The 22,346-nt window shown below is 34.2% G+C and overlaps 1 protein-coding gene across 1 annotated transcript in view; it reads left to right on the top strand.

Annotated features, from left to right (window-relative positions):
- Window positions 1-10,464, top strand: part of LOC147604133 (uncharacterized) — a 32,009-nt gene extending 21,545 nt beyond the window's left edge. The window contains exons 2-6 of the mRNA XM_086795420.1: window positions 7,581-7,680; window positions 7,790-7,831; window positions 9,685-9,726; window positions 9,811-9,995; window positions 10,156-10,464. Of these exons, the coding sequence (XP_086651546.1) occupies window positions 7,581-7,680; window positions 7,790-7,831; window positions 9,685-9,726; window positions 9,811-9,966 (340 nt within the window). The 3' untranslated portion in view covers window positions 9,967-9,995; window positions 10,156-10,464. The remainder of the gene's footprint in view (window positions 1-7,580; window positions 7,681-7,789; window positions 7,832-9,684; window positions 9,727-9,810; window positions 9,996-10,155) is intronic.
- Window positions 10,465-22,346: the final 11,882 nt, after the last annotated feature.

Here is a 22,346-nt window from a genome sequence, read left to right as displayed (position 1 = left end):
GCAGTCACTCCAAGATGGTTGAGCCTTGAATCAATCAAGGCAATGAAGCCATTTGCAGAAGCACAACCTTTAAGCTTGTCTTCTACACCTTGGAAGCACAATCTTTACGCTTGTCTTCCACACCTTGGAAGTGGGCATGTAGAAGCAGAGCAAGCACCGGGTTCTGCCCCATCACTGCTGTGTTTCACTCGGCCATTGATCAGGGACCCTCAGGGAAACCTGGCATTGAGCAGAAGATCAAGCATCTTAAGTGTGGGCCTCAATCTGGAACTCAATTACTTGCACTGAACGGTGCAACTGTGCAAGTAGGATAATGCTAGTAAACCAAGACTTCTTGAAGTTTGATCTCAACTTGATGATTTGAGAGACAAGCTTGTATAAAGAGTTGCAGACCTTTGGTATGGTGCGCTTCAAGACATTGAAGTGTCCATTCAGAAAATACAGGTTGGTACGGATGAAAATAGTATGCTCACTGAGACTGTGGGACTTAATCACATAGCTAAGGTAGTAAGAGTGGATTGGTATTCTTGTTACTCACCTCGGACAAAATGTGAAACAACATTTGATCGGTTTGGTTGACCGATTGCTCCACATTCTAGCACCACATTTTGATGCTTGGTCTGATGTGTGTTTAAAATCAAGATGAACCTACAAACCCGCCTAAGAAGACTGAAGGAAAGCTTGTAGATGATGACATCATTGTCATGCCTACGCCCGTGAACAAGGCTCTGTATGCTAGCTTTGTTGGTTTTTTTGTTGGCTCTTTGTTGATGATAAGTTGATGCCTACTCCCACCACTCACACTTGGTTGTATGAATGCCAAAGTAGGCCAACCCAAGACGTTCTCTTTGTTGATGCCAAAGTAGGCCAACCAGAGATGTCCTCTTTGATGCCAAAGTAGGCCAACCAGAGATGCTCTTTAATGCCAAATTACAGTGGGATGTGCATAGAGATGAAGATCGCTGAGAGGCTTATGAGCGATGATTAAGCCATGCAGGCTGTGATTACTAAGTTATGGCACCTTTATGCTTGCTTGCATCTGCTTAAGTGTAGGATCCCTATCCCCACCGCGCAACGAATTCAGGGGTGCTAGCCAGCGGAAGTAGCACTTTTTGCGTGGGGCAGGGTCCCACACTCGATGCCTCGCCCACGGATATCCAGACAAGAGACTAATCCATCGGTTCTTCCAAATCCAAACCTGGAAAAACTTCCCTTACCTGGAAAAAAGCACAGGCAATTCCTCCAGGATAACTTTTCTCTAACGTAGTCAAAAGCCTTAACTAACTGAACTGATCTGACCGAACCCATAATAAGTCTCATAGTCAGATCAAGGAAAAGATTGTACTTGGATCATAGAGACCAATGCTTTTTTCCTTATTGAGAGGCACAGCCGTTGATTCTTTTCCATAGAACAATTTTTATTCGAGATTTACTTCATCTATCGAACCAAAACAGAATTGAGTCTCAATTTAGGGATCCATCAGTCCAGCCTAATCCCATCCAGTCCCATGGGTTAGCCAACCGCCCAACCACTGTAGTGATGGGATCCAATTAAGAATTTGGTTAGTTTTTGCCCCGGGTACTAGGGAAAAGAGTTCCCATGCCCCTTAGCCGGATATTCATGCAACATAAAACTAGTCACACCACTTACACACCCAATATAAACTTGCCTTTTTCACAGATTCAACAATCTTTAAAACAATCATTTAATGAAACCATAGTGTTACTGATCATAATCCTCTAATTATCCAGTTGAATCCTAATTTCTAATTCATTCCTTCACTCAAGGGCCTTTTCAATAGTTCCTAGCTCATAGTACCTGGCAATATAGTCACAAAAAATATCCAGATGGAATGTCCGTTGAATATCAGCAAGATCAACCAATAGATCCATATAAAAGAGCCATGGACTCATCCGTTGAGGACCAGCAAGGTCAATCAACCAGATCCATGCGCGAATTCAGAAAATAACTCTTACTCCTTGTTCCAATATCTTCTCCGACGTACTTGTGGGTATCTTCGGCGACCTAGAGCCTGAGCACCGTATGATCAGCACCCTCTAGGATCCTTCGCAGGTCACCTAGCGCTTCACTCATAGGCCGCTTCCTTGGTCCCTCACCGACTATACCGGAAGCTCACCATTTAAATCAAACTGAAGCTGGTCAAGGCCTCGGCTGACCTTGCTATGTGAGACGTTCTCCGTTGACTCTCCATCCAGCAGTTGCAACTTTAACAGATAGGTCTCCACGACCTCATTCACAAGACGGTCAAAATTCTTTCCCAACATTCTTGACATAAAAGAGTTATTTAAAAATAGATTTCACATACAAATAGAGTTCCAACAATATTTCCATCTTTTCTTCTCACTCCACATCCTTTCACATTAGTCCCCATCTTTTCTCATCTTCCTATAAATTTTTTTTTCTTCATCGATCCCTATCACATCACATCATTCCCACATCAAATCACATCCAATCGCATCATCCACACATCAATCCACACATCCATACATCCATCCACATCATCCACATCAATCCACTCGTCAATCCACATCATCCATACGTCCATCCACATGATCCACATCATTCACTCATCATACACACACCAATCCACATCATCCACTCATCAATCCACTTGCATCTACCCATACATCTCATCACTTCACATACATTAACATCTATCCAGTTTACATCGCATCTTATCACATCTATTTCACCTGACATCTCATTCATTCACATCCCGATTCACATGCTAACACATTCATTCGCGTCCCTTATCGTTCATTCACATCTCGATTCACATGCTAACACATTCATTCACATCCTATATCATTCATTTCATCTCGATTCACATGCTAACACATTCATTCACATCCTATATCATTCATTTACATCCTGATTCACATGTCGTCACATTCATTCACATCCTATATCATTCATTTACATCATAATTCACATGTCATCACATTCATTCACATCCTATATTATGCATTTACATCTTGATTCACATGTCATCATATTCATTCACATCCTATATCATTCATTTACATCCTGATTCACATGTCATCACATTCATTCACATCCTATATCATTCATTTACATCCTGATTTATATGACATCACATTCATCTATTCATTCACATTTATCTCATTCACATCACATCTCATCACATCTATTTACCTCTCATTCTCATCACTTCTATTCTCAATTCATTCTCATCTATTTGATTCATATCACATCTATTTACCTCTCATTCTCATTACTTCTTTTCTCAATTCATTCTCATCTATCGGATTCATATCACATCTTATCACATCTATTTTTTAAGATTCCTCCCTAGTCCCTCAAGATGTCCAGTATCTTCTCCTCTAATCAAATCCCTCTCCAAAAATATAAAAGATTTTTATTCTACCTATTTTGACTTAGAGAGAGAAAATATTCTAGAGAGAGGTTATTCAGATTTTAGATATTTTTGGATGAAAAAATATATCTTCTTATGAAAATAAATTTCCTCGAAATAGAAGTTTAAAAAGATTTTCAGAAGGTGCATTAGAAATTAATTGTTCAAAAGGCCTTATCCTAGGGGTCCAGATTTTTTGAAAATTCTAAACTAAGGTTTTGAGGGGCCAATCAGATTCATCCAAATGTGTGGAGGAGATAAATAGAAGTAATAAAGAAAATTCTCCCAAAAATGAGTAAATACTTACATAAGATAAAGAGTGGACTAAGGAGACCAAAGGAAATACTAAAAAAATGAATTTTTGACACTTAGAGTGGGGATTCCCCCTCATGAAGGAGGCCCCTATTTCACATGTGTGTGGTGGAGTTTTAAATTTCCAAAAATTGAGATATTTCATCTCTCCTCTCTCCTAATTCAAGTCTAGTTCCAAAAAGTAAGCTAAACTGACCAAAAAATGGTCAAAAATTGACCAAACTGATCTGGAAAATTCTAGAATCAGTTTGCTTGTTTAGAAGCTTACTTTTTCCTATAAATAGAAGCCTCCCCCTTTGTTGAAGCTTAATAGTGTTTTATGCACTGTTACTCTACTCCTCCTCCCTAGAGCCAAAAACTGTGAATTTATTAATAATTCATTAGTTTTTGACCATTCCCTCTTCTAAAGAATTGGTGGCCACTCTTGTTGCAAACAAGAGATCCCTCAAACCATTAAGCCAAAGGAAAGCTCCCAAAATTTCATGTAAGTTAGAAATCCTACTTTTTCTTATTCTTTTAATGGTTTTCTAATTTTTGTTATCTTTAAAACAATAATCTGATGCTATGCCTTGCTGGAAAGGCTTTTCCCCTCTCTCATTCTTAAATTCAGCTCTTCTTTATCCTAGTTAAGTAATCAAATTGTTTGAATTAAACTTTTCATATTGTTTCTCTTTTAAAAGTGAAATTTAATTAGTTTAGAATGCTTTAAACAAATTGGGGATAATTTTTAAGTAAATTAAGAATAGGAAAATTTAAAAAATGGTCAGCCATACAAAGGAGGTTATGACAAAATTTTCTTAAATTTTGTGAAATAAGTATTACCTTTTACTATTCAAAAAGAGTAATCCCCATCGTTTGTGTATTCTAAAAGTGTTATTTTCATTCTAGGCATAGAAAAATGCATAGTAGAAATATTTTTATTATAAAAGAGTGATTTCTATTAGATTTAAATTCTATACATAGAAGGATGCATATTGGTTATTTTTATTATTATAAAAGAGTGATTTTCATTAGATTTAAACTCTATGCATAGAAGGATGCATATTGGTTATTTTTTTATTATAAAAGAGTGATTTTCATTAGATTTAAATTCTATGCATAGAAGGATGCATATTGGTTATTTTTTAAATTATAAAAGAGTGATTTTCATTAGATTTAAATTCTATGCATAGAAAGATGCATATTGATTATTTTTTTTTCATAAAAGTGTGATTTTCATTAGATTTAAATTCTATGCATAGAAAGATGCATATTGGATATTTTTTTAATTATAAAAGTTTTACTTTCATCAATATTAGATTTTTATGCATAAATAAATGCATAAAAGAAATTTTTTTAATTATAAAAGTGTTACTTTCATCAATATTGATTTTTATGTATAAATAAATGCATAAAAGAAATTCTTTTATTATAAAAGTGTTACTTTCATCAATATTGATTTTTATGCATAAAATGATGCGTAAAAGAATTTTTTTATTATAAAAGTGTTACTTTCATCAATATTGATTTTTATGCATAAAATCATGCATAAAAGATTTTTTATTATTTTAAAAGTGTTACTTTCATCAATATTGATTTTTATGCATAAATAGATGCATAAAATAATTTTTTTAATTATAAAAGTGTTACTTTCATCAAAATGGATTTTTATTATAAAAGTGTTCATTTCATCAAAATGGATTTTTATGCATAAAAAATTTTTTTATTATAAAAGTGTTAGTTTCATCAAAATTGATTTTTATGCATAAATAGATGCATAAAAGGATTTTCTTTTATATAAAAGTGTTATTTTCATAGAAATTGGGTTTTATGCATATAATAAAAGAAGAACTTAAAAGAGAGGGAAGAGAAGGGAAATACTCACAAGAAAGCTTTCATGGAAAGCTTGTTTGCATAGGAGATGAAGGAAAGGAGAGGAAAGAGAAGGAAAATACTTACAAGAAAGCTTTCATGGAAAACTTGTTTATATAGGAGATGAAGGAAAAGAGAAGATATACCTTGCTTGAGCTTGAGGAGAATAGGGTAGGAGAGGTAGAAGTGATAGACTAAACATAAACCTACAAGAAAACCCAAGGCATGAAGGTTAGAATATTCAAATGATAAAATCGACGCAGAGGTAAAAAAAGCGAGAGTATTTTTTCTAGGTCATGCTGCTGAGTAGTATTTTATTTTTTTACACTGTAAGTGTTTTTTCTACTAAAAATGTTACTGAGCAATGAAAAAGTGTTGCTCAGCAGCACAAAAAAACATTGTTGAGCATTGCTCAACAACATTTTTAAAGTGCTACTGAGCAGTGAAAAAGCACTACTCACAATAGTATTAAAAGCCACGACATTCCCCCTTCCAAAACGCTGCTGAAGTGCTGATATGTCCCCAATGTGCTACAATGAACATCATTTGAGAGCTCAAATCACTAATCTAAAACATGTTTTTTTAAATAACATTTTTGCTTTAAATGGGATTATTATATAGGTAGTGGAACTTGGACTTGCATTGATTTTATAAGGGTATATATTAGCCTTGAAATCATTCAAGTGTGCAAAGGGTAGATATTCCTTCATAGAGTTGCTGCTTTTCTCCTCGTTAGTTGACATGCCTTGACCTCTATACATTCTTTCTTCTTCCTCGTTTGCTTCCCTTTCCTTTTCCTCACTTTTTCTTGTCAGTTTTCTTATCTGGATTCCTTCCATTTCTTTTCTCGAGACGCTTCTGTTGCTTTGGGCTATAATTGGCTCTAGTTGGCACTTCTACATCCTTTCTTCGATTGCTCTACCATTGCACATCGGCTTCTTTCTAGCTTCAATCTCTTCTCTTTTCTTGACTAGGTTTGTTCTGTCCAAATTTTCCTCAAATTTATCTCCCAAGAGCAGGCTTTCCTGTATTGTGCTCACCATCCATTGTGCACTCTACCCTTGTTCTCTTGTCTTTATGAGTTAATCATAGTGCTTAGTCTTATTCATTATGGTTAATCTCATTATTATTAATACTAATCAACACTTTGTGTGAGTTACTCTATGTGAATTCATATTTTTTACGGTACAAAAATACGATGTACGGTACTGTATTGTACGGGAATTTTTGGTGGGATATGAAATTTTGGGATACTATACGATAAAATAAGGGTTTTTAACACTTGTTGAGAGAGAGAGAGAGAGAGAGAGAGAGAGAGAGAGAGAGAGAGAGAGAGAGAGAGAGAGAGAGAGAGAGGCTTGACTGAAAGTTGAGAGAGAGGATTGAGAAGTTGAGGGAGAGAGAGGGAGGGGGGAGAGAGAGACATTCTTGGGAGAGGGGGGAGAGAGGATTGAGAGTTGATAGAGAGCACGAGAGAGAGAGAGAGAGAGAGAGAGAGAGAGAGAGAGAGAGAGAGAGAGAGAGAGAGAGAGAGAGAGAGAGAGGGAGGTTAGAGATTCAAAGTTTAGTTCATACATTATGAGAGAGTACGATATCGTATGGAACCGTTCTGTACAAATAGATTCGTACCATGGATATGAGAAACAACTATGTGAATATTATTTTAAGCTTAGTTTTTAGTCCATTTTTCCACCATTAAGCAACCCTCTTATTTTTAACAAGTAGTAGATCATTAAGAACTCTGTTTATGTAGATAAACTCACACAATATCTTTTTTATATTTCTTATTTAAATAACTTTGTAATCTTCATTTATTTGTAATGGTTGTTCAAATAGTATTGGAGGCGCAAAGCTCTTATAGCACATGAGAAAATAGACTACTTAAATGATCTCCAAAGGTACACTTTGTAGATTTGAAAGTTCACTCAACAGTGCTAAAACTTCTAGTATACATTGGGTCTACTGCATGTGACAATTTTTCTAAAAATCATGTGACACTTGTTCTTAACACTTTTACAGCTACATGTTGGGTGAGAATATCATGCCCTTGAATCTTGGTGAGATTGAAGATATTGAAAATAGAATTGATATTGCACTTGACAAGATAAGAGAAAGAATGGTACGTGTTGTTTACATTTTACTACAATTTTGTTCTTTGAAAATATTATTCAAAATGGCTAAAAAATCATATTTTCTTAATGTTATTAGTTTTCTATTCAATGAAACAGGTGCAACTATTAGAAGAAAAAGCTCAAGAAATTTGTGAAAGGGTAAGATTTATAAACAATAATAAGATGACAGATATCATTTTTAGTCTCTGATATGTTTTGATTTAATATCTAAACATGTTTTTCTATTTGAATTATAAATTTACCAAAGAGAGTTTTAATGAATAGCTTTGTAATAGAAACAAGTTAGTAATAATTGTGTACTCTAATAATAGACATAATAAGAATCTACATATTTATAGTAGAATAATAGGCATAATAAGAGTTAAAAAAAACAACAAAATTAAAACTTTAAGGCTCCTATCCTTCTAACTTGTATATTGGATGGTAAATAACACTTGACCATCATATATCATACATATGCCATGGGTAAAAAGATAGAGAATATAAATTTAGCATTAATGAAATAAATAGTATTTAAAAAAATATTATATAGAAAAGAGTGCAAAACAACCTTAGGTCCAACTATGTTACATTCTCAGTGTGTTGCATATTCTTTCTTCATATGGCATGAGTGTTGGAAATCTAAAATAGAAAAAAAATTATATTAAGTTGTATCCATTTCATTTCTCTTAGGGGGAATTTTTAAGAAGATCCATTTTATGCAGATTTATAAACTTTTCTTTTATAAGCATATTGTCCAAGCTATATTTTTCACCAAGAATTATCCCATTAAATATTTTTTCTAAAACACCAATGTGTAGTCGATGAGGGGATAGCCCAAATGGTGAAGGTGTATGCCTTGGACTAGGAGGTCCTTGTTTCAAAACCTGACAAGGTGCTTCCTCTCTGCGCGGTGGCATAACCTACAAGCAGATAAAAAGCGCCTACTATGGGTGGTGAAAAGTGGTAATTACAAGAGGATCCTGGGCCTAAGGCTAGTTAAAAAAACCAGTATGTGGTTAATAATTCTAAAAGGCATCCTTGGTCTTTGATTATGCTCCTTTTAGGAATGATTTATGCTAGCATGTAGCTTCTAGATGCTCTAAGGTTCCTGGTTGGTAGGATTAATTTGATTACGACACTTTTGGGAATGACTCACTCTAGGCTTAATTTGATTACAACACTTTTGGGGATGACTCACTCTAGATAATAGCATTTAGAGTACTTAATATTTTTTTATTGGAAAACAACTTTTTGTATTTTATCTTGTTTTCTAAGCCAAGGACTAACATGGCCTTAGAATGCCACCCATAGACATAAACATAGAAACACTTATCATTACTTATCTCTCACAATTGTTAGAGTGATTTGGTTACCCACCAAGGCATTACCTTGCCAAACTAGTTAAGAGCAATAAAACAACCAAGTATTGCCTTATGAGGAGTTGAGGTACTATAATGCCTTGGTTACCCAGCAAGGCATTACCTTGCCAAACTAGTTAAGAGCAATAAAACAACCAAGTATTGCCTTATGAGGAGTTGAGGTACTATAAGACTTACCTAACACAACATACCCACTAAACTCTATATACAAGATATTGTTTTGAGTAGGAATCACCATACCCTCATTGGGTGCCAGCTCAAAGAAGTGTGTATATTCTATTTCTAATTTTCCTTATCTACCTCAAAAAATGGTAGTTGTGATACTTTGAACGTCCCCAACAACTGTGACAATGATGATGAGCACTGCTAGGCATTCATAAGAGATCTTAAGTGGATGAGATTTTAGGAAAGTGCATGAGATTCTAAGAATGCTTCATAATGAGCATGATTTAAATGTGTGACTTGAGTGACATGAGTGGGTGAGTCAATGTGGTCCATTGTGAGAGCATCAACATCATGTGAAATTTGTTGAAAATATTGAAAGTAATTAAAGATGTGGATTTTGTTGAAAATCTTAAAAGTAATTTGTGTGGTGTGTTGCATTTTTGTTTTTAAATTTTTTGATTATAGGAAGCTCTTCTTCAGGAAGAAAACAATCTTCTCAAACTCAAGGTAAGACGTTATGGTTCAGTGTTGACAAAGTTACGTGATGAAGAAACATAGGTGAGCTTATGAAGGTTTCATGGACATATGTAGCTATCAAAGGCTATTCCTATAGGGGTCAATGTTCCCTCATGGGGTTTGAGCACTTATCCCATCCAAGAGTGCCTAAGCAACAACTTATACCATCCAAGAGTGTCTACAGAAATAGTGGTTGAAAAATCAATCGAAGAATCTCCAAAATCAACGTAAGAAGATAATGTGGCTTATTTGTATCTTGGGTATGTATGACTTCTAATTATATTTTGAAGCCTTCAATTTACAAAGTTTAATACACTAATGAATAATGTTTCTAAACATCTCCATTATTTCCATGGTCCTAAGTCTAATAAGATAATGAAACATGTTTCTAACATCTCACAATTATTGTGATGGTCCTAGGTTGGAGTTGTTTCTGTCCAATGTAGAGTTGTTTCTGTCCAATGTGGAGTAATACCACATTTTATCCTTCTCATAGATGCAATGCCATCCAAGCTGCATCAATCCTCCAAATGTGTAGAGTTGGACTAGCATATTCTTCTTAACGGATATAAAGCTTTATTAGCTACCTCTATTTGATGTGATGGATAATTGTGGTGATTCCAGAATGTGGCTACTCTTCCAAAAGCTTTATTAACTACCTCTACTTGATATGATGGATTATTGTGGTTTTCCATGTTCCCACATATCAATTGGTGAGATGAATGAAAGAGACAGTAAGATATAATATAGTTACTTTTTAATATTCATAGAATTAAAAGTCATGTTTTTTTTTCTAAACCTCTTCTTTATCTTACCTTATTCAAGGACATTGAGAGCCTTGCAGGAAAGGCTTAATAAAGGATATATATATTAAATATTTTATCATTGTTTTGTTTGGATAAACTTGGAATTTGGTTTGAATGTGTCTTGATTGATATAAATGGATTAAGTTACATGATTTTGTGTGTTTTAGTCACATATATATTTTTGTCTACCTATATATAGTGGATCTTTAGTCACATATATATTTTTGTGTGTTTTAGTCACATATATATTTTTGTCTACCTATATATAGTGGATCTTTGACTCCAAAGAAAGAAAAGTGGAGGTGGTTTCATGTAGCTATTATTTATGGCATGCTTTTTGTTTGGCCTTGATGGTGTAAATTCCAGAGTATATCAAAGTTATATCACTCCCTAATAAAGATAAAAGTTTATTTAACCATGGCAGACATGCATCTACATAATGGCAATTTAGACATGCAATCCATGGGATTGTGGGAAATTTTAAATTGCACACAAATGACAAGGAAGTAGATGTTACAAGTTGAATGTAGGACCCAAGTAAGAGTAACCTATGTTGACTTTGCAAAGAGTAAATTAGGTGGAATCCAGGTCTTAACAAACAACGACCTAGAAGAGTCGACATCCATAAGAATGATCTCTTCTTTGAAAACTAAAGTGTTTCTTATTGTTCTTATGGTCAATGTAAAATTATAGCTACTTTCACGAGGGATTCTTTACATTAGGTGTTTATAATAATTTAAAGCTTGCAAGTACATAGACAAAAATAGGGACCATATAGCAAAAGTTTCTTTTAATCCAAATAGTTAAAGGGAAGATTTATAAAAATCTTAATTTGCTAAATATGGGAAGAAAGTTGTTAGAGATTAGGCATATGGTGAACTATTGTACAATCTCTCCCTCCCTCTCTCTCTCTCTCTCTCTCTCTCTCTCTCTCAGACACACACACTCACATATATATATATATATATATATATATATATATATATAGATAGATAGAGATAGAGATAGAGAGAGAGATTAAATAATCAATATGTAAGGTCTTATTTAAAGATTGGATAGAAATAGATAGAAGGAAACTTTTATGTTAGTGTAAGTTGAATGACCTTTCAAAATTGATTAACATGAGAAACATAAAAGTATAAAGAAAGTATCAATCCTACTTTGATTGGTTTTTTGACAATAGTTGTGAGATCCCTGTCCCCACCGCACAACGGATTCGGGGTGCTAGCAGCGGAAGTAGCACATCTTGCATGGGGCACGGTCCCACACTCGGGGCCTCGCCCACCACCACAGATATCCGGACAGGTGACTAATTCCTCGATTCTTCCAAACTGAACTTGGAAAAACTTCTCTTGCCCGGAAAGCACGGGCGATTCCACCAGGATAGCTTTTCCCTAACGTAGTCAAAAGCCTTACTTAACTGAACTGATCCGCCCCCGAACTTGTAAGTTCCATAGTCAGATTCAAGGGACAGATTGCACTTGGATCATAGAGACCAATGCCTTTTTCCTCATCGAGAGGCACAGCCATTGATCCTTTTTCCATAGAACAATTTTTGTCCGGGATTTACTTCATCTATCGAACTAAATAGAATTTGAGTCTCGATTTACGGATCCATCAGTCCAGCCTAACCCCATCGAGTCCCATGGGTTAGCCAACCACCCAACCACTGTAGTGATGGGATCGAGTTTAGAATTTGGTTAGGTTTTGTCTTGGGTACCAGGAAAAAGAGTTCCCAGGCCCCCTAGCCGGAAGTTCATGCAAACATAAAACTAGTCACACCACTTACACACCCAATATGAAATTGCCTTTTTCTCCGCATCAGCTAACTTTAAAACAATCCTTTAATGAAACCATTATGTCGCTAATCACAATCCTCAAAATCTCTGGTTGAGTCCATATTTCCAATCATTCATTCATCGGTGTACTTATGGCATCATTGGCAACCAGAATGCTCACCACCTGTTCACTCAGGGGCCTTTTCGATAGTTCCTAACTCATAGTAGTAACCGGTAATATATTCACATAAAAAATGGAATCTCCGTGGAAGATCGACAAGATCAACCAACATATCCATATAAAAGAGCCATGGACTCATCCGTTGAGGACCAGCAAGGTCAATCAACCAGATCCATGTCCGGTTTCAGAAAACATCTCTTACTTCTTATTCCAATATCTTCCACGACGCACGTGTGGGTATCTTCGGCGACCCAGAGCCCGAGCACCGTATGGTCAACACCCTCTAGGATCCTTCGCAGGTCACCTAGTGCTTCACTCATAGGCCGCTTCCTTGGTCCCTCATCCACCGTACCGGAAGCTCACCATTTAAATCGAACCGAGGCTGGTCAAGACCTCGGCTGACCTTGCTACGCGAGACGTCCTCCATTGACTCTCCGTCAGCAGTTGCAACTTTATCAGGTAGGTCTCTACGACCACATACTCAAGACAGTCAAAATGCTTCCCCAGCATCTTTGACATAAAACAGTCATTTGCAAACAGTTTACAAATATAGTTTCTATATTGAACTCTCGTCATTCCACATTATTCCATATCAATCCATATTACTTAATCCAATTCCAAATCATATGTGTATCCATTCTTGACTAGCTACATCATTTTCCATCCCATCACATCGGATTCATTCACTTCATATAACATTCATTCCTATCTTTCTTGATTTACATTACGTCTCATCACATCCATTTCTCATTATATCTCATTCGTTCAGATCTTATATTATTCATTCACATTCTGATGATTCACATGACATCTCATTTCATTCATTCGCTCATATCGACTTCATATCCATTCACATTCATATTTGCATTTATTATTCCACACACACATCCACATTCGTACATCCACATTCACATCTACATTTATACATCCATTTTCACATCCACATTCATATATCCACATCCAAATCCACATTCATACATCCACATCCACATTCCATATCTATATCCATATCCCCATTCACACATCCACATTCATATTCACATACATCCACATTCACATTCCGTATCTACATCCATATCCCCATTCACACATCCACATTCACATTCACATTCACATCCAGACATCCATATCCACATTCCACATCCTTATTCACATTTACATACATCCACATTCACATTCCATATCTACATCCAAATCCACATTCACACATCCACATTCACATTCACATACATCCACATTCACATTCCATATCTACATCCATATCCACATTCACACATCCACATTCACATTCACATACATCCACATTCACATTCACATTCACATCCAGACATCCATATCCACATTCCACATCCTTATTCACATTTACATACATTCACATCCACATTCCATATCTACATCCATATCCACATTCACACATCCTTATTCACATTCACATACATCCACATTCACATTCCATATCTACATCCATATCCACATTCACACATCCACATTCACATTCACATACATCCACATTCACATTCCATATCTACATCCATATCCCCATTCACACATCCACATTCACATTCACATACATCCACATTCACATTCACATTCACATCCAGACATCCATATCCACATTCCACATCCTTATTCACATTTACATACATCCACATCCACATTCCATATCTACATCATTTCTTTCACATACATATAACTGCATCTATTTCTCGTTCATTTTCATCTCATTGATTCGTTTCACATCCTCATATCTATTTATAGAATACAAGAGAATTCTTATTTTCGATATAAGATTTCTTTACGCATTTATTTATGCATAAATTCCATTTTAAGGAGACTAACACTTTCGAAATAAAAATCAATCTTTTATGCATCTTCCTATGCATAAATTGATTTTAAATGAGAATGACACTTTTGAATAGAAAACCAAATCTTTAATGCATCTTCCTATGCTTAATTTATCAAAATTGACAAAAATAACTCTTTTGAACTACAACTAGATTTCTTTATGCATCTTTCCATGCATAAATCCAATTTAGTCGGAATTACACTTTTAGAATAAAAGAATTTTTCTTATGCATCCTATTTATGCATAAAATCATTTATGATAAAAATCACTCTTTTAATATAAAAAAATAACTTTTATGCATATGATTATACATGCAATCATTTATATGATGAAAATCACTCTTTTAATATAAAAGAATTTCTTTTATGCATCTAATTTATGCATAAAATCATTTATGATGAAAGTAACACTTTTATTAAAAAAATCTTTTATACATACTTCTATGCATGAAAATCAAATATGATAAAAGTAACACTTTTATAATAAAATAATAATCTTTTATGCATACCTTTATGCATGAAAATCAAATATGATAAAAATAACACTTTTACAATGAAATAATAATCTTTTATGCATACCTCTATGCATGAAAATCAAATATGATAAAAGTAAAACTTTTACAATAAAATAATAATCTTTTATGCATACCTCTATGCATGAAAATCAAATATGATAAAAGAAACACTTTTATAATAAAATAATAATCTTTTATGCATACCTTTATGCAACACTATATTCGTGAGTTTGGGAATTTCCCAACTCCCATTTTTTGAATACTAAAAAGGTGGGACCTGGATAATATGCCTATAAGTTTTTCAAAACCATATCATGTGACCTATTGTTGGAAAGCGCTTGGAAAATGGAATCTAGTGAGCTATAGAGCGCTCAATTTGGAGTAACGGTGTTCAAGTTATGATTAATCCAAAGATTTGACCACGTGTCCCAAACTTATGGGAAATTCCCATATTCCCCAATATGGTGTTATGCTTGAAAATTAAATATGATAAAAATATCACTTTTATAATAAAATAATAATCTTTTATGCATACCTCTATGCATGAAAATCAAATATGATAAAAATAACACTTTTATAATAAAATAATAATCTTTTATGCATACCTTTATGCATGAAAATCAAATATGATAAAAGTAACACTTTTACAATAAAATAATAATCTTTTATACATACCTCTATGCATGAAAAACAAATATGATAAAAGTAACGCTTTTACAATAAAATAATAATCTTTTATGCATACCTCTATGCATGAAAATCAAATATGATAAAAGTAATACTTTTATAATAAAATAATAATCTTTTATGCATACCTTTATGCATGAAAATCAAATATGATAAAAATAACACTTTTACAATAAAATAATAATCTTTTATGCATGAAAATGACACTTTTAGAGTATAGAATTGATATGAATTACTCTTTTAGCATAATAAAAGATAATTCTTATTTCCAAAAATTTCGCCATAACCTCCTTTGTATGGCTGATCATTTTTAAATTTTCCTTACTTAATTTTATCTAGTTTAATTCCAACAATCTTCACTTACTAGGATAGAGAAGGGTTGATTCTAAGAAGAGAGAGGGGAAAAGCCTTTCGATCAAGGCATAACATCCATTTATCACTTCAAACAATCATAAACATTCGAAAAACATAAAATCAATAAGAAAAATACAAGAATCTCTACTTACATAATTTCTTGGAGCTTTCCTTTGGCTTGATGGTTTGAGGGTTCCACTCTTGTTTGTAACAAGAGTGGCCCACCAATCTTTGGAAGAGGGAACTTAGCCTTGAAAGAGCCATTTTGCTCTTCTCATTGTACCCGGTGACATCGAAGTATTCTTCCATTGATTCGATCCACTTCTCCACAGTCTCGCCCAAGTTTTCCCCTTCACCTTTGAAAGGTCCAGGCTTGAAGAGTTTTACGAACATCTAGGTCAAGCTCTTCTTCATCGAGTTGGGGGTTAACATTTCTACCACGACGACCTCGATCCATGTTCCTATCAATACGAAAATTCTAGTTAAGTCTCTTTATTTATGATTCAATCCGAATTTTGATTCAACTGATTTCGGGGTTCTCTAAATAGGTCGGCTCCCCACAGAATCAAGGGATAAAGATACTCATATAGAATGCATTATCAGTTAATAATTCATTCAGAATATCTCATTCATATCTTTAACACAGTAATGGTCCATTAGACTAAATTTTTCCATCTGAACAGTCCATGGGGATTTCAATTTTTCAGATTTTTAATTTATCATCCCTTAACTTGATCCACTGATCAAAAGTTAACAGTAGTAATCTGGTAGCACAATCCACTAATCTGATAGTGATTGGCTAAAGTCATTAACTTCATTTTAGCTACGAACATTATCACAGGGACTCGTCCCATTCATCCTCATTGCGGTTTCGCTTAGCTCATTATATTTCAACCAATTTTCGGGGATCATCATTTTTCAATCAGAATCCAAATCAACTCATCAGTTCTCAACTAGAATTTAAAAATCATATCAACCACATTCGAATATTGGATAGCATTAATGCTTATAATTTCAAGTCTTAGATTTACTCGTATATAGAGCCAGTAAAGAGCTGCAGTTATATCCTCGGTATATACGGGTAGTCACGGTCCTTGGAATTATAAGGTAAATACTATCATGTCTAGGCCTCAAGCAAGTCAAGGATTCCATGCAACTGCGGTACTTCCACCTGAAGACCGAATTACCAAATTACGAATTTCAGTTTGAATATCAATTGTATGAATTTTATCACACAATTACAACCTTTTAGTGCCTCTTGATAAATTTTTGACGTATTTGGCTTCTCGGTTGATCCTCATTAGCCAAATAGCTCTGATACCAACTGACAGATCCCTGTCCCCACCGCACAACGGATTCGGGGTGCTAGCAACGGAAGTAGCACATCTTGCGTGGGGCAGGGTCCCACACTCGGGGCCTCGCCCACCATGGATATCCGGACAGGTGACTAATTCCTCGATTCTTCCAAACCAAACTTGGAAAAACTTCTCTTGCCCGAAAAGCACGGGCGATTCCACCAGGATAGCTTTTCCCTAACGTAGTCAAAAGCCTTACTTAATTGAACTGATCTAACCGAACTCGTAAGTTCCATAGTCAGATTCAAGGGACAGATTGCACTTGGATCATAGAGACCAACGCTTTTTTCCTCATCGAGAGGCACAACCGTTGATCCTTTTTCCATAGAACAATTTTTGTCCGGGATTTACTTCATCTATCGAACTAAACAGAATTTGAGTCTCGATTTATAGATTCATCAGTCCAGCCTAACCCCATCCAGTCCCATGGGTTAGCCAACCGCCCAACCACTGTAGTGATGGGATCCAATTTAGAATTTGGTTAGGTTTTGTCCCGAGTACCAGGGAAAAGAGTTCCCAGGCCCCCTAGCTGGAAGTTCACGCAAACATAAAACTAGTCACACCACTTACACACCCAATATGTTCCTGCATCAGGTAACTTTAAAACAATCCTTTAATGAAACCATTATGTCACTGATCACAATCCTCAAAATCTCTGGTTGAGTCCATATTTCCAATTATTCATTCATCGGTGTACTTATGGCATCATTGGCAACCAGAACGCTCACCACCTGTTCACTCAGGGGCCTTTTCGATAGTTCCTAGCTCATAGTAACCGGTAATATATTCACATAACAAAATGGAATCTCCATGGAAGATCAGCAAGATCAACCAACAGATCCATATAAAAGAGCCATGGACTCATCCGTTGAGGACCAGCAAGGTCAATCAACTAGATCCATGCCCGGTTTCAGAAAACATCTCTTACTCCTTATTCCAATATCTTCCACGATGCACGTGTGGGTATCTTCGGTGACCCAGAGCCCGAGCACCGTATGGTCAGCACCGTCTAGGATCCTTCGCAGGTCACCTAGTGCTTCACTCATAGGTCGCTTCCTTGGTCCCTCATCCACCGTACTCGAAGCTCACCATTTAAATTGAACCGAGGCTGGTCAAGACCTCGGCCGACCTTGCTATGCGAGATGTCCTCCATTGACTCTCCGTCAGCAAGTTGCAACTTTATCAGGTAGGTCTCTACGACCACATACTCAAGGTAGTCAAAATGCTTCCCCAGCATCTTTGACATAAAACAATCATTTGCAAACAGTTTACAAATACAGTTTCTATATTGAACTCTCGTCATTCCACATTATTCCATATCAATCCATATTACTTAATCCAATTCCAAATCATATGTGTATCCATTCTTGACCAGATACATCATTTTCCATCCCATCACATCGGATTCATTCACTTCATATAACATTCATTCCTATCTTTCTTGATTTACATTACGTCTCATCACATCCATTTCTCATTATATCTCATTCGTTCAGATCTTATATTATTCATTCACATTCTAATGATTCACATGACATCTCATCTCATCCATTCGCTCATATCGACTTCATATTCATTCACATTCATATTTGCATTCATTATTTCACACACACATCCACATCGTACATCCACATTCACATCTACATTTATACATCCATTTTCACATCCACATTCATACATTCACATCCAAATCAACATTCATACATCCACATCCACATCTACATTCGTACATCCACATTCACATTCACATCCATACATCCTTATCCACATTCCACATCCACATCCACATTCCATATCTACATCCATATCCCCATTCACACATCCACATTCATATTCACATACATCCACATTCACATTCCATATCTACATCCATATCCCCATTCACACATCCACATTCACATTCACATACATCCACATTCACATTTCATATCTACATCCATATCCCCATTCACACATCCACATTCACATTCACATTCACATCCAGATATCCATATCCACATTCCACATCCTTATTCACATTTACATACATCCACATTCACATTCCATATCTACATCCATATCCACATTCACATTCACATACATCCACATTCACATTCCATATCTACATCCATATCCACATTCACACATCCACATTCACATTCACATACATCCACATTCACATTCACATTCACATCCAGACATCCGTATCCACATTCCACATCCTTATTCACATTTACATACATTCACATCCACATTCCATATCTACATCCATATCCACATTCACACATCCACATTCACATTCACATACATCCACATTCACATTCCATATCTACATCCATATCCACATTCACATATCCACATTCACATTCACATACATCCACATTCACATTCACATACATCCACATTCACATTCACATTCACATCTAGACATCCATATCCACATTCCACATCCTTATTCACGTTTACATACATCCACATCCACATTCCATATCTACATCATTTCTTTCACATACATATAACTACATCTATTCCTCGTTCATTTTCATCTAATTGATTCGTTTCACATCCTCATTTCTATTTATAGAATACAAGAGAATTCTTATTTTCGATATAAGATTTCTTTACGCATTTATTTATGCATAAATTCCATTTTAAGGAGACTAACACTTTCGAAATAAAAATCAATCTTTTATGCATCTTCCTATGCATAAATTGATTTTAAATGAGAATGACACTTTTGAATAGAAAACCAAATCTTTAATGCATCTTCCTATGCTTAATTTATCAAAATTGACAAAAATAACTCTTTTGAACTACAACTAGATTTCTTTATGCATCTTTCCATGCATAAATCCAATTTAGTAGGAATTACACTTTTAGAATAAAAGAACTTTTCTTATGCATCCTATTTATGCATAAAATCATTTATGATGAAAATCACTCTTTTAATATAAAAAAAATCTTTTATGCATATGATTATGCATACAATCATTTATGATGAAAATCACTCTTTTAATATAAAAGAATTTCTTTTATGCATCTAATTTATGCATAAAATCATTTATGAGATGAAAGTAACACTTTTATAAAAAAATAATCTTTTATGCATACTTCTATGCATGAAAATCAAATATGATAAAAGTAACACTTTTATAATAAAATAATAATCTTTCATGCATACCTCTATGCATGAAAATCAAATATGATAAAAATAACACTTTTACAATAAAATAATAATCTTTCATGCATACCTCTATGCATGAAAATCAAATATGATAAAAGTAACACTTTTACAATAAAATAATAATCTTTTATGCATACCTCTATGCATGAAAATCAAATATGATAAAAGTAACACTTTTATAATAAAATAATAATCTTTTATGCATACCTTTATGCATGAAAATCAAATATGATAAAAATAACACTTTTACAATAAAATAATAATCTTTTATGCATACCTCTATGCATGAAAATCAAATATGATAAAAGTAACACTTTTATAATAAAATAATAATCTTTTATGCATGCAAATCAAATATGATAAAAATAACACTTTTACAAAAAAATAATAATCTTTTATGCAAACCTCTATGCATGAAAATCAAATATGATAAAAGTAACACTTTTACAATAAAATAATAATCTTTTATGCATACCTCTATGCATGAAAATCAAATATGATAAAAGTAATACTTTTATAATAAAATAATAATCTTTTATACATACCTTTATGCATGAAAATCAAATATGATAAAAATAACACTTTTACAATAAAATAATAATCTTTTATGCATGAAAATGACACTTTTAGAGTATAGAATTGATAGGAATTACTCTTTTAGCATAATAAAATATAATTCTTATTTCTAAAAATTTTGCCATAACCTCCTTTGTATGGCTGACCATTTTTTAATTTTTTTAACTTAATTTTATCTTAAAATTAACTCTAATTGATTTAAAGTAATCTATACTAATCAAAATTCACTTATAAAAGAGAAAACATTATAAAAAGTTTAATTTCAACAATCTTCACTTAACTAGGATAAAGAAGGGTTGATTCTAAGAAGAGAGAGGGGAAAAGCCTTTCGATCAAGGCATAACATCCATTTATCACTTCAAACAATCATAAACATTAGAAAAACATAAAATCAATAAGAAAAATACAAGAATATCTACTTACATAATTTCTTGGAGCTTTCCTTTGGCTTGATGGTTTGAGGGTTCAACTCTTGTTTGTAACAAGAGTGGCCACCAATCTTTGGAAGAGGAAAATGTCAAAAACTAGTGAATTATTAATAAATTCACAGTTCTTAGCTTGGGAGGAGCAGAGTAACAGTACATAAAACACTATTAAGTTTTAACAAAGAGGAGGGATTCTATTTATAGGAAAAAGTGAGCCTCTAACCAAGCCAACTGATTCTAGAATTTTCCAGATCAGTTTGGTCAATTTTGACCATTTTTAGGTCAATTTTGCTCACTTTTTGGATCTAATTGAAACAGGAGAGATGAAAATATCTCATTATTTGGGAGTTTAAAACTCATTCAAGCATGTGAATTAGGCGCCCTCTTCATGAGGGAAATTCCCCCATGCAGAGGTGTTAAAAATGCATCATTTCACCTAAATATCTCTCTTTTTTAACTATTAACCTTGTCCTTAGTCAACTCTTCATCTTATGTGAGTATTTACTCATTTTTGGGAGATTTTTCTTTTATTTCTTCATTTATCTCCTCCTTGCATTTGGATGAATGTTATTGGTCCATAGGAACCTTAATTTAAAATTTAGAAAAAATCTTCACCCCCAGGATAATGCCTCTTGAACAGATTATACTTAATTTCTAATGCACCTTCTGAAAATCTTTTTGAACTTCTATTTCAAGGAAACTTATTTTAATAAGATGAGGTATTTTTCTATCCAAAAATATTTAAAATTTGAATATTATCTCTCTAGAATATTTTCTCTCTCTAGGCCAAAAGAGGCAGAAACAAGATCTCTTATATTTCTGAAGAGGAAAATGATTACAGGGGAAGATACTGGACATCCTGAGAGGCTGGGGAGGAATCTTACAATAGTATATCTCTTATTATAAAACTTGATTTTTTTATTGTT

This window comes from Cibotium barometz, chromosome 62 (assembly GCF_041138505.1).
Source record: "Cibotium barometz isolate CiBa-2024 chromosome 62, ASM4113850v1, whole genome shotgun sequence".
Classification (NCBI taxonomy): Eukaryota; Viridiplantae; Streptophyta; class Polypodiopsida; order Cyatheales; family Cibotiaceae; genus Cibotium; species Cibotium barometz.
Note: the sequence above shows the minus strand (reverse complement) of the source record. Positions and strands in the feature narration are given on the sequence as shown.